Source organism: Papaver somniferum, chromosome 7, assembly GCF_003573695.1.
Source record: "Papaver somniferum cultivar HN1 chromosome 7, ASM357369v1, whole genome shotgun sequence".
NCBI classification, from domain to species: Eukaryota; Viridiplantae; Streptophyta; class Magnoliopsida; order Ranunculales; family Papaveraceae; genus Papaver; species Papaver somniferum.
This window is the reverse complement of record NC_039364.1, coordinates 10880901-10895827: the sequence shown is the minus strand read 5'-3', so window position 1 is coordinate 10895827 and position 14927 is coordinate 10880901. Positions and strand designations below refer to the sequence as shown.

The 14927-nt window shown below is 39.7% G+C and overlaps 1 protein-coding gene across 1 annotated transcript; it reads left to right on the top strand.

The window, feature by feature from the left end:
• The first annotated feature begins 11411 nt into the window (after positions 1–11411).
• On the top strand, positions 11412–14687 carry LOC113294086 (ubiquitin carboxyl-terminal hydrolase 13-like). The gene has a single exon (XM_026542509.1). The coding sequence runs from the start codon at positions 11412–11414 to the stop codon at positions 14685–14687; it is 3276 nt and encodes a 1091-aa protein (XP_026398294.1).
• Positions 14688–14927: the final 240 nt, after the last annotated feature.

Sequence of the window (14927 nt, the reverse complement as noted above, 5' to 3'; positions counted from 1 at the left end):
TGGTTCGCCATTTTCCAATTTTACAAACAACAAACAATAACCAATATTGCACTACTGATTCAAGAACAGATAAAATACAAAAAGGGTTTCCGCTCAACAACAGTAGAAACACGGATAGACTAAGTTGGAAGAGAACGAGCATTTTGGGATTCATACAATTTCTGAGATGAAAAAGTATCATTACAAAAGGGAATTCAACAGCAGAACACTCTGGTCACTAGCAACTACAAGAGCTAGCAAACCCAGTACCCAGAAACTCTCTTGAAAGAAATTGTTGGCTGTGCCGGTGATTCTGAGAAGTTCCATAAGACCAAAACTAACTGGGTTTTGGAGTTTTTGGTTTATCGCGGAGCTGAATCGGTAATAACAGAGGGAAGAAGATGGAAAAGGATTAAAGTGCAATAGGTTTTTATCATATTTGGAAAAGTGATGGTCAAGGTGCTTTGTCAAATAAGAAAAGTGAGCTAATAATTTTTTAACGGGTTTGGGTCAGTCAACGACCCTAATGCATCAACCGCATCTTCTACGACCCAAACCCTAATTAGGCAAAAAAGTTAAGACCTTTTTACAAAAGTGAAATCCACACCCATTTTTCAGATTTTGGACACTGTGAAATCCACCGACAAAAAAGTTCAGGCGCGCACCCATTTCTTCGGTAAAACTTATTCCTAAACCCAGAATTTTTAGAATTTTGTTTCCGTTTTTTTAACAGTTCAATATCCTCTTCTCTGTATCTCTCTGTGTCTCTCGAGATCCAAAGCAAGGAAGGAATAAGAAACTAATCAGAAGAAAATCAGAAAAGATGTTTTCTCTCATGGCGAACTAAATAACAGATCTAAAAATTGGTGGAGAAAGATCATGATGATGGTGATTTCCAGTGAGTTTTCAACCACCACAGAATTAATCAATTCTGAAAACCCCATCGAGTTTCCAAACAACCATCGAGTTAATCTGAACCCACCACCAAATCCCATCGTCATCCGAAGAGACTACTACCTTATACATCAGTGTGATGTAGCCGAAGTCGATAAGAAGACATCATAAAGAACTCATCCAATTTTTATCCGTAGTCTCCATTATTAGCTCTAATATTTCCATACACAACACAAATCACCACCATGACTTCAATTAAATATTTACATACATCATTTGTTTGAACGACATCAAAATCTGGTCTTCGTTTAATATTTCGGTACATAATTCCGGCGACGTATGACCCAATTTTTTGCATCGACAACCATCGATCCAGCACCATTTTTCACAAGGCTCTCAAAACCCATGGAAACAACTAGTAAACCCAAATTTCCGATTTCTTGTTGCTGTTGGAGAAGGTATTCATCTGTGTTCTTCAATCTCCCATATTTCTCACATATTTGTTACCCGAAGCCGTGTCCTGTACATGAACACCCGAAAATGATGAAGTGAAAATTAAGAAATTTTCTTTTGTGTAGAAAAGAGAAATAAGACTTGGTGGGAAGGTGGACACGTTCCACTTATACTCTCAACACCTGACGCACCATTTGTTTGCCAATCTATATCTACATGTTAATATCCACATCTCAACAGCTGGCCCAGTTATTTTCTTTTGGAGATTACCAACACTCCATCACCCTATCGGCACCCGAGGACGCCCACTACAAGGAACTGATGTCACTGCCAAGGATTTCTGAAGCTTGAATCTGAGATGCTGAGCTTGGTGTGAGTTGGTTGTGCTGCAGGTGTTATGCATCTAAAAAAAATTGTGGCATAATTTGTTATGCAGTCCCGAAAATGGTTGCATAACATGTTATGCAGCTATTATTGTAGGTGGATGACAAGTTATGCAGCCTTTTTTTTTTGCATAACTTGCTATGCAGTACAGAGAATGGTTACATAACACGTTATGCAGCTACTTTTTGTTAGTATTGAAACCAACAAAAAAAAAGTTGCATAACACGTTATGCACCTATAATAATATCTGCATAACATGTTATGCAGTCGAGAAAATGGATGCATATCCGAAAATATGACTGCATAATGCATTATGCATCGAGAAAATTGTTGCACAATCTTTTATGCATCGAGAAAATAGATGCATAACCTGATATGCATCCGTAAATTTGGATGCATACTGCATTATGCATCAATTTTTTTATGAATGCACTAAAATCAACCAAAACTATGGTTACATAACTTGTTATAGATGCAAAACTTTGTTATCCAAATGCATAATGTGTTATGCAGTGGAGAAAATGGTTGCATAATTCGTTATGCGTCTGCAGAATGTGTTATGCATCTTTTTTGATGGCTGCATAATGGTTATGTATCAAGTTTTCGAAAATTTTGCCTAAAGTAATGATCACCTCCGATTTTTTCGTGAAAAACAAAAGTTTGATATTCGTGTTTGTACTCGTTGCGTAGCTCTCTTAAAAAGATTTCCAACGTTATAACATTTGTAAAATTCCAAGGCACGGATTTTTAGATATGTTATATCCACGTTGTGTTGCCAATTATACCACTGATGCATAACCTGTCATGCGGATGCATAATCCGTCATGTAAACATTTTTAATAATTTCATATAATTATGGGTGTCATGGAACTAAAAATTAATTGTGAGCTTGACAATGAGAATATTATTTTTTTTTGGGTCTCCTTCTAATTTCCCCTTTACAAAATATCTCTTTATTTTTAGATGGAATTTTGTTCTCTCAACTTTCTTCGTATTTTAATGTCAAATCACTGTTACAGTAAATATTGCATCAAACTGAGATGGTGAAACCCATGAACATAAATAAGACTAAGAGGGATAGAAAATTGAACAACCAACACCAAAGTCACCCTAAATTTAAGGAAAGAAAAACAGTTCCATTGTTTCAAGAACACAAGAGTCAACCTAAATTTAAGGAAAGAAAAACAGTTCCATTGTTTCAAGAACACAAGAGTTGCCGCATGAAGCTCAAGACAGTGACATTTTACGTAACATATGCCGACGTATTTATGTCCTTCATACTCATCTCTTTTCTTAGTAGTTTTTTTTATAGTAGAATCTTTGTAAATTAATACTCGTTAAAATAATAATTTCGTTAAATTAATAAAAAAATTTGGTCTCTTTTTAGGCCTGTAATGCTAAAAATAATTTAATACGTTTCAAAAATCTCCCTTAGGTATTTATAGGTCCCAAATATTATATAAATTAATAATTACTAATAAGAAAATTGAAAAGTTTTTTATACATATCAAACTTTAAAAGCTTTAATTAGGGTTATTTCCAATGGATGAATACGTATCTAATTTTTTATAGGCAATATTCAATAGTAGAGTACTTCAAATTCCAAATCCTTCAAATTAAATGAGTCAAATTCAATTTATTGACCTTATCAATAGGAAATATTCTCAAAATTAACATATTATTAATTTATGTTTGAAATACTAATTTATCGATAATTTAATATCTCTTTAAATTAATAAAATTTAGTTGTCCCAACGCTATTAAATTATAGAGGTTTAACCGTATTATGTTTTTCATCTCGTCTTTCTTTTAACAATGTAAGAGTAGTAATTGTATTGAAGGTAAAAGTTAAGTTCCGAAAGATACGGGACAATGTTCTTTTATACACCTGACAAAGACAAACACATGACTTATGTATTTACAATTAACAGAACATTAAATGAGATATCCGTACAACTAAGACAGTCTGGCACGCATACAATAAGATGCAATGAGAACAATTATATGGTCTAATAGGCCCCCTCAAATTGATGTCCGTACAACAAACATAAGTTTGGATTTAAGCAGACTGAACTGAGATATGGAGAGTCCCTTAGTGAATATGTCGGCCACCTGATGACAAGTATGAACATAGGAGACTCTGAGAAAACCAAATCTAACAAGATCCCAAATCATGTGATAATCCGCCTCAATATGTTTGGTGCGAGCATGAAAAATGGGATTAGCAGTATTATCACAGAATAACTTGCAAGACAGGGAAACATGAACTGATAACTCTTCAAACAAATATGACAACCATAAGATCTCTGCAGCATCATTAGCTAAGCCACTATATTCTGCCTCTGTAAAAGAGCGAGAAATAGTTTGTGGTTTCTTTGAAGATCATGATACAAGATTACCACCAAAAAAAACACAGTATCCTGAGGTGGATTTTATAGTATCAGGGCATCCTGTCAAATCACCTTCATAAAAAGCTTGTAGTTCAGAACAATTGCCTGCACCAAGAGTAAGTCCTTGACCAATTGATCCCTTGATATATCTCAATATCCTCTTGGCAAGTTGGAGATGAATATCAGTTGGACAATGTAGAAACTGACTCACATAATTGACTGCATAACTCATATCTGGCCTGGTGAGAGTCAAATATTAAAGACTACCCACTAAATATAAGAAACAACATCAAATAAAAGAGTGCCATCACACACATAATCCCTTTGTCTTTAAGCAACACGTGTCTTGCAAGGATTACATCCCATCATATCATGCTTCTTTAAAATTTCCAAGGAATATTTGTTTTGTGTCAGTAATAACTTTTTAGATGTAGAATCATATGTAGCCTCAATGCCTAAAAACTAGTGCAAAGGACCCAAATCTTTCATTGCAAACTCAGTTTTGAGACAAGCAATGAATAAACTCATAAGAGAATCCGAAGTGCCCACTATAATAACATCATCTACATATACCAACATTATCATTCTTGCATCTCATTTTTGATAAATAAACATTGAAGTATCACAAACAGAATTCAAGAAACCGTAAGCTAAAAGATATTTGCTGAACCTGTCATACCATGCCCCGAGTGCTTGTTTCAGGCCATAGAGTGACTTTTGAAGTAAACACGCATGGTTTGGGTGCTTAGGATCCACAAAACCAGGTGGTTGTTCGATATAGACAGTTTCAGATAACTGCCATGTAGAAAGGCATTGCTTACATCTAGTTGGATAAAAGACAAATTCAGAGATATAGAAAGACTAAGAACACATCTAATAGCAGTGGCTTTGACAATAGGCTAAAATTTCCTCAAAATCAATGCCATCAACTTGATGGTACCCTTTGGAAACCAATCTAGCCTTATGCCTTTCAATGGTACCATCTGCATTAAGCTTAGTTTTTTAGACCCACTCACAACCAAGAACATTCATTGAAGGATCATAAGGAACATGAATAAAAGTATATCATTATGGAGAGCCTAATATTCATGATGCATTGCCTTAACCCAAATTGGTTTCTTGATGGATTCTTTAAAAACCCACCGGTCAAAAGAAAAAGCTCCGATCTAAGTCCTCCAAAAGCGAAGAAGCCATTGTTGAACGAGGCCGATGACTCTATGTTGCTCCAATGATAGAAGTATTTCAGTGGGTAAGAAGAAGGTCACTTTCAAGCATGTGGACCTCGAAGTGTTCAAAAAGAAACATGGCCTTGAATTTTTTGATGTAGAGTTCTTTGCGCTAGATGACGATATTTCCTATGATATGATTGGGAACTATAAGTACGATGAGTTTCACTTGCTGACTATTAAAGGAGCCTTCGAGGCGGGTCCTGATGCTGCCCTTGTATAAGTCGGGTGATTCTTTTTACTATGAAGTTCTGGCTGATCGCGAAGGTTCCACCCACAATACTCATTGTCGTTCAGTGGTGCAGCTAAGTGGGAACTATCTTCGGACCTTGAGGGAGTGTTATCTTTGTAGTCATGGTGAAACGACGATGACCTGCTATACTCCCGATCCTGCCGAGAGAGACTTGTATACTCCTGCAAACTTTAATGCCTCCTTTGGGGATTATGTCAACAGCAGGAACCGCAAGCCTTGGAGTGTAGTTCTTCGTTCAGTTCCTGCTTCTCGTAGTGAGGTTCGTCTTTTAAGTGAGGTGAGTGATTCAAAGCTTCGCTACGTTCCTGGTACTGAAGGGACTTCTCAGCAGAAACTCTTTCCTAATCGTGAAAAGCTCAAACGTGATCATGACTATGAGTGGCATGCCACCATTACTGAAGTTATCGGTCCTTGGGCTTACGGATGGGTACCTGGTCCGCGGGGATGGCGTCCTACCACTGATAGTCAACCTCGTGATAGCGCTCCCGCTCGCTATGGTGACTTCTGCCCCTGGCGGTTGAACTTCGATGGCATGATTTTCGAATACGCTATTGATGCTGCTGACGAAGATGAAAGCTCCGAGCTTAAAGATAGCATCAATCATCCTCTGGTATGTTGCCCCTGCGTTTCGAAGTCCGAAGGGCATCCTCGTGTAGCAATAGAGGCCATGCGGGGTGTAGAATGCCGTGTGTTGTTGATCTTCTTATACCAGCGCCACTTGGTTGTAACCAGAATATCCATCCATGAATTATAATTCTTCGTATCCTTCGACTGCTTCAATCAGTTGATCGATGCTTGGGAGTGGATAACTATCCTTCGGACATGCTTTATTGAGGTTGGTGAAATCGATGCATATCCTTACTCCTCCATTCTTTTTTTGTACGATGACCATGTTCGAGATCCATGTCGTATATTTGACTTCCTTGATGAAACCTGCTTCTAACAGCTTGCGGAGTTCCTTCTCTATTGCTTCATGATACTCTGGTGCTACTTTACGTACTTTCTGCCTGAAAGGTGATGTGTCTGGCTTTATACGGAGTTCGAGTTGGATTATGTTTGTATCAATCCCCAGCATGTCCCCCAGTTTCCATGCAAATATATTCGTGTACTCCACGAGTAGCGTGATTAGGGATATCTCTCTTTCCTTGTCCATTACGGTCCCTATCTTGATCATCTTCGGATTCTCTTTGGTCTCTATGTTGATCTCCTTCACAGGTTCTACAGGTGTGAACGTGGGTTTTAGTTCCCCTAGGAGAGGGACATTCTTTAATTGCTATTGGGTTGGTTCTTCAATTTTTTTAGCTGTTGAAGTACTTGCTTCCGTGTTTAGAACGACGCTACCCTTCGTCAGACTTTTTCCGGAAATATCTTCGAGATAAAGGTCAATTGCTTTTTCCTTCACATCTTCTTTGTTTATGGCCCTTTGGGATTTCCGCTGCTTATCTTGTTCGTTGTTGATCTGATTTTGTAGATCCTGGCACTCCCGAGCGGTGACTTGATCTCCTTTTATTTCCATTATCCCTTCGGATGTTTGGAATCTAAGGTATTGGTGATAAGTCGCCCCCAATCCTTTGAGCTTGTTCACCCATCTTAGGCCAATAATGGCATTATAAGGGGAATGAGCATCTACCACGCTGAATCTTGTGTCCACTTTCATGGGGCCTGCGTTTACTTGCAAGACGATGTTTCCTAATGGCTCCGTAGGTGCACCGTTAAACCCGTAGATGGTGTAGTACGAAGACATTAGATGTTCGTCGTTAGGCTCCATTCGTTTGAATGTGTCATAAAACAGAACATTAACCGAGCTCCCTCCATCGATGAGGATCTTCTTGATATTGCATCCTGCTACTGGTAACGTGAGGACCAAAGGATCATTGTGATCTTCCATATCCTCTTCGATGTCTTCAGCGTCGAAAGTCATAGGTTTGTCCATCCAATGTTCGTGTTCGTCTACCTCCACTCCATAGATTTTGTACAGTTCACAGTAGTCTTCAAATTTCTTCCTTAACCTTTTCCCTATTTGCATTGTTAGCGAAGGCCCTGCGGCTTCAGAGCATGATATGGTGTTAAGGGTTCGGTTTCCTTCAGGCAATTGAACCTGCTTGATTCGTTTGGTCCTCTCTTCGATATCCACTTTCTGTATGTACTGCTTTAGATCTCTTGCGTCGATCATCTTTTGGATCATTATCTTGAGGTTTTTGCATTTCTCGGTCTGGTGGCCATTGAAGCAATGGTATTCGCAGTATTCCTTATATTTCTCGGACCTTGGGGGTTGTTTCCCTTTGGACCATGGACACTCAAGATTTTCCTGTCCTTTGATATCCCTTAGGATGCGAGAGTAGCTGGCGTTTATCCTCGTGTAGACCTGGTCTTCGAATTTCCGATCCTCACGTCGACGATCATCTCTTCTTTTTTTCCTATCCTCGCTAGGCCTTTCGCCAGAACCGCCCCTTTTGGATCAGCTGGCTTGCTCCACCGAGTTGGTTCGATGAGGTCTTTGAGTCTGGGCTATGGGATTTTCACGCTGAATCTCCTCAAGCCTGGCATGTTTTTCTATGATTATTCGAAGATCTCCTTCGATAGTAGGGATGGTACCATGAATCTCGACGAATAGCGGGCTCATCCTGTCTAACCCCCATTTGTAGCAATTGATATTGACCACTGGATCGACGTTCCCTATGGCCTAACAGATCTTGTGCCATCTGTCAGTATATTCCCTAATCGTCTCCTTATATCAAATTGTCAACGAGAAGAGCTTGTCCATTCCGGTGTTGACGATATTGTTGTACATGTAGGTCACCAAGAACTTCTCAGTGAGATGGTCATAAGAATCAATGGAGTCCGGTGGCAGGTTATCGATCCAGGACAGCGCGGATCCTTTTAGACTTGAAGGAAAATATCTGCAAAGTATTGCATCGTCATAATCCCACCGGGATAGGATTCGATTGTAATAACGAAGCTGGGCAGCGGGATCACTGGATCCGTCGTAACACTCGAAGGCCGGTACAAAACATTTCTGGGGATGAGAGCTTTGGCTAAACGTTGGGTTAGCCGGGTAATGTTGGCTTCCTTCATCACTTGCTCCAGTCTTCCGCCCTCCTACTTGGCTTTCAACTGCTTGATTTCCGTCATAATTTCCGCACGAAGATTCTCCATTGCTTGCTGGTGCTCCTGGTGAATGGTGGATCTTCCTGGTCTCGGGATATCGCTATCGAAGTAGTTTGAGTCCTCTGGATTGTAATCTGGGTCGGATCTTCGATTTATTATGACATCTCTTTGGTTAAGCGGCGGCGGATTGTTCATAGTGGCCACTACCATCCTTTAGTCATGATTTAGTAGTGGTGCCATGGAGTTAGCCTCGTCGTGTGAATTTTCCACCTCTGCTCTTTGGGATATCCTATCCTTGAGTTGTCGGTTTTCTTGCGCCAGTAAAGCTACCGCGTCCGCGTATACCCTCTGGTTCTTCCTTAATTCTTACAACTCTGCCATCATCTGGACAAAGTGATTTGATCCTTGGCTCGGCGTCTCCTCCTGCATCTGTCCACCAGCCACTACGGTGTTATCTTCGCCAACAATTTGTATCAATTGTACCGGAGGGTCAATCTGCGGGGATTGCTGTGCGGGTTGATTTGTTATCAGAAGAGGTTGATTAACTTGAAGTGGCAGATTATGTTCATTGGTGAGCGGCATCCCGTAGAGTGGTTGCTGTATTACTGACTCTGTCATCCCTTTACGCTGTTCATTTGGCCGGGTGGCTGCTGTCACTTTGGAGGCTCCTGCTCTGGATGTTCCTTATTTAGAGGCTCCCGCTTTGGAAGAAGCGGCCTTCAATGCTTCCGCTGCTATTGCGCTGGCATCCAAAGGCATCGTGATCTCAGATCCATCTTGTCTCTTGTTTGCTGCCTTTAGCTTTTCGCCTTTTTGTTTGCTGCGAGTCATTACCAGGGTTGTCCTTGGCGCGTCTTTTTATGATTCTTTGGCTTTTCCTACATCCTTCTTTTTTTTCATCTTCAATCTTCTCTCTCTTTATGCACAAAAAAATTATCATCGAAGATATGATATCCGCGCGTGTTGAGTCAGATACGTTAGTCTAAACTGAGCTCCCTTGGGAATCCTGTAACGAAGATCCAGAGATCTTAAGTTTAATGACTGTGATCCGCTGTCTTAAAACACATAGGTCTATTGATCGATCTGAAAATATAGTTTTAAAGGGTCTTATCTTAAACATAGATTTTGGCGAAGTTAGCATTATAATAATAGCGTAAGCCTGCTAACGGGTTCTCGTGTTTTAAAGATGATGGTTGGAAAACGCAAATCTCGCTAATGAACTGCCCATAAGTTTGATTTTTAAAGATAAAAACTTGGGATTATCCTAAAAATGCAGATCCTTTAAAAAGGAAAGTGGATCTGCCCATAAATCTGATTTTCAAAGACAACTTGAAATTATCTTAAAAAACGTGGATCTTGTAAAAATGAAAGTAGATCCACCTATAGATTTGATTTTTAAAGTCAAATATTTGAAATCGTCTTAAAAAAAAAACGTAGAGATTGTAAAAATGAAAGTAGATCTACCCATAGATTTGTTTGTTGGAAAAATAATGCTTGCTAAGGCAGCTTCAAGTGCTTTTATTTTCAGAGAACGGTGCTTGGAACAGAAAGAATGCGGAAAATCACAGGATAAGATAAATATTTTACCAAGACAGAGTCCCTGTTTCTAGCGCCATATTGTGAACACATAAATCACGATGACATCCACATGTTCACAAACAATGTTCGCATACAATCATTCATTCTAGAACTGAAATTATTATGCGTAAAGTTATAAAGGGACGATGACTCAACGATTCAGAGCCATCGGGCTCGTCCTTGTCTAGTCATACGATAATGAAATAGATAATCACATGGTGGAATGAATAATAAGTCGAAGCATAAACATAAAGACATAAAGTGCTGAATGTAAATGAGACGGTGATTTACGTGATTCAGCACTAAGGCCTACATTCACGGGGGTTGTTGTTTCACTATGTAGTTGGGAGTTACAAAAATAGTCAAATGACTTTATCTGAAATACGAAGTTAGAAGGGGAAAGGGAATTCATACCTACTCTTCCTATTTCTCTCTCTCCTATCTTTACTAAGAATTGGTCCCTCCCTTCTCTCTTGGTGGAGAAGGGTATTTATAGAGTTGATACATGGGTCCACTGTCAGGGACAGTTACAACCTTATCTTCTTGTTCTATGTTCCGATGCCGCTGGTGTCTTCGTTCCCTATGCCTAAGGTATTTAATGCGGGTGGTTGGAGTGATCTGCACGCATCAGACATATGTATGATGCCTCTGTCATGTCTTCGTCAGTGGGGCTAGTCTTAGCCGTTGATATTGGGTCTTCCTTGAGATGAGATAAAGCAGATCTTCGGGTGCTCTTCAATACTTCGGGTGGCTCGTTCCTTCAGTGCTCCCTGATTCTCAGCCATTGGATCAGTTCAAGAATGACCGCATACAACTATTAGACGTTCCTTGGATGTTGGTACGTGGCATCGTATCTTGATGCCCTTAGCCGTGTATCCTCCACGTGTATCTCCTTTGACACGTGGCGAGTGATGAATTGTTTGTATACAAATACCAACTAGGGCACGTACGACTTCTAGAAGTTAAAAGGGCAGAGCGATTTCCTTTTGTTATCACTTTAACTCTATAAATAAGTAAATAGGGTTTATTTCTCTTCGTGGATCATCGAATTTTCTCACTCGTTTTATTTTTTAGGGATTTCCAACGCGAAAACTTTCTGCTTGATTTTTTTCTCAGAAATCTTTAATTTATCTTAAAATTTAAGGCATGACTCAGATGACTGATCCTCTGCCGGCGTTAGATCAAGAGGATACTGTGATGTTGGTTCAAGATTCAGAAGAGGTTGTTGATGATCCTCAACCTATGGAAGTCACACCAGCAGAAGAAGCCGTTAGGGCACAGGCAGTTGAGGATCCTGCTTCTTCTTCTACGAGATTTACCTGGAGGATCGAGAATTTTTCGACGCTGAACACTGAAAAACATTACTCTGATGTTTTCACTGTTGGTACTTATAATTGGCGTGTGGTGATGTACCTCAAGGGAAAAAACGTGGATCACTTATCGCTGTACCTTGAAGTTGCGGACTCGGATAATTTGCCTTATGGGTGGAGTAGGCATGCAAAGTTCAGCTTAGCAGTCGTCAATCAAATCCATAACAAGATCTCAATGAGAAAACATCACCCAGAACACCAATTTACAGCACGAGAAAATCATATGGGTTTTCCATCGATCATGACTCTTAAATTACTCCACTACCCTACTGCAGGGTATCTCGTAGACGATACTTGTATAATTGAAGCAGAGGTTGCTGTCAATGATTCTGGAAATGAAACGGGTTATGTTGGTCTTGAGAATCAGGGAGCAACATGTTATATGAACTCTCTCCTCCAGACTCTATATCATATTCCTTATTTCAGGAAATCAGTGTACCATATGCCAACAACCGAGAATGATTTGGAATCAGGAAGCAGCATCCCTTTGGCTCTACAGACTTTGTTTTATAAGCTTCAATACGGTAAGAATAGCGTCTCTACTAAGGAGCTCACTAAATCTTTCAGATGGAATACACATGAGTCTTTCATGCAACATGATGTGCAGGAACTTAATAGGGTTTTGTGTGAAAAGCTTGAAGATAAAATGAAGGGAACTGCTGTGGAGGGTACAATACAGCACCTGTTCGAAGGTCACCATATGAACTACATTGAATGTGTTAATGTGGATTATAAATCTACTAGAAAGGAATCATTTTATGACCTTCAACTTGATGTAAAAGGCTGTAGGGATGTTTACGCTTCTTTCGACAAGTATGTGGAAGTGGAACATCTTCAAGGTGATAACAAGTATCATGCTGATCAACACCATGGTTTACAGGATGCAAAGAAGGGTGTCCTTTTTATTGACTTCCCACCTGTCCTCCAACTTCAGCTCAAACGATACGAATATGATTTTAAGCGAGACATGATGGTAAAAATAAATGATCGTTATGAATTCCCCCTGCAACTTAATCTTGACAGGGAGGATGGAAAATACTTATCTCCAGATGCTGATAGAAGAGTTCGCAATCTTTACACACTTCATGGTGTTTTGGTTCACAGTGGTGGGGGACATGGTGGGCACTACTATGCTTTTATAAGACCGACATTCTCAGAGCAATGGTTCAAATTCAATGATGAGAGGGTAACAAAAGAAGATATCAAGAGGATATTAGAGGAACAATACGGTGGGGAGGCAAAAATTTCAAATGCATATATGCTCGTGTATATACGTGAAAGTGATAGAGATGAAATTATGTGTGAGGTGGATGAGAAAGACATTGCTGAACACCTCAGGATGAGATTGAAGAAAGAACAAGAAGAAAAGGAGCATAAGGAGAAGGAAGAAGCAGAGGCTCACCTGTACACTATAATAAAGGTTGCTCGAAACGAGGACTTCTCTGAACAGATTGGGAGAGAGATTTTTTTTGACCTTGTTGATCACAAAAAAGTTAGCAGTTTTCGTATCCGGAAAAAAATGCCTTTTACCCTATTCAAGGAGGAGGTTGCGAAAGAGTTTGGTGTGCCTGTGCAATTTCAGCGGTATTGGCTATGGGCAAAGCGTCTAAATCATACTTATCGTCCATACCGACCATTAACTCTTCAAGAGGAGACACAATCCGTTGAAAAGTTGAGAGAAATATCAAATAAGGCAGCTGGCAATGAGGCATGGAATAACAAAGAACTAAAGTTATTCCTGGAAATAGAGATTGGGCCGGAATTAAATCCCATTCCTCCTCCTTGTCATAGAAAGAAAGAAGATATTCTTCTTTTTTTCAAGCTATATGATGCTGAAAAGGAAGAGATTCGGTATGTTGGGAGACTTTTGGTTAAGGGTAGTGGTAAGCCTTTGGAAATTCTTAAAAAGCTAAATGAGATGGCTGGGTTCTCTCTAGACGAAGAAATAGAACTTTATGATGAAATAAAGTTTGAGCCCACTGTTATGTGTGACCGCGTAGACAAGAAGCTCACCTTCTGCGATAGCAAGCTTGAAGATGGGGACATTATCTGCTTCCAAAAACCCGCTTCAGCTGATAGTATGACACCATACCTCTATCCTGATGTTCCTTCTTTTCTAGAATATGTTCATAACCGCCAGGTTGTGCATTTCCGATCTTTGGAGAAGCCAAAGGAAGATGATTTTTGTTTAGAGCTGTCAAAGGTATCAACATATGATGATGTCACGGAAAGAGTAGCGCGCCATCTTGGTATGGATGATCCAACCAAGATCAGATTTACCCCTCATGACTGTTACTATCAGAAACCTAAAATCCAAGCTATTAAGTACCAAGGTATGGGCCACTTGTCTGAAATGTTGATCCACTACCAACGGAAATCTGACATCTTGTATTACGAAGTCTTGGACATTCCTTTACCCGAGTTGCAAGATTTGAAAACTCTAAAGATTGCATTCCATTATTCAACAAGAAATGACACGGTCGTTCATAGTATTAGACTTCCAAAACAAAGTACAGTTGGAGATCTGATCAATGATCTGAAGACAAAGGTTGCGCTGTCTCATCCTGATGCGGAGCTTAGATTGCTGGAAGTCTTCTCCCACAAGATTTTCAAGATTTTTACGCTTAGTGACAAGATTGTGAACATTAATAATCAATGCTCGACTCTAAGGGCAGAGGAGATTCCAGAAGAGGAGAAGAACTTGGGTCCTCAGGATCGCTTGATTCATGTTTATCACTTTGCAAAAGATGGATATTTGGCACGGAATTTTGGGGAACCATTTTTCTTGGCTATCCATGAAGGAGAGACTTTAGATGTGGTCAAATTGCGAATACAGAAGAAATTACAGGTTCCTGACGAGGAATTTGCTAAGTGGAAGGTAGCATTTTTTTCATCGCTGCATCGACCTGAGTACCTTCAGGACTCAGATATAGTGTTCAGCTGCTTTCAGAGAAGTGTTTATGGAGCTTGGGGGCAGTACCTTGGGTTGGAGCATTCTGGTAGTTCCCCAAAAAGAGCATATGCAGCCAGTAACAATCTACAAATAGGGTAAAGAAAAGAAAACTGTAAGATGTAACTACCAAGGGTACAAATAGGATATCTTTGATTTTGACTCTTACAAATGTGATATATATGCATCTTCTGCTTGAACCAATTTCGTTTCTTCAGTTATCTGCGGTCAGCCATATTAATTCCTCCTTCTTGAGTTTTTTTTAGGGAAACTTTGTGCTGCACTGGTGTCTATCGCATGCACTAAGAATTCTGCACATATTAGACAAACTGACGTGCCACA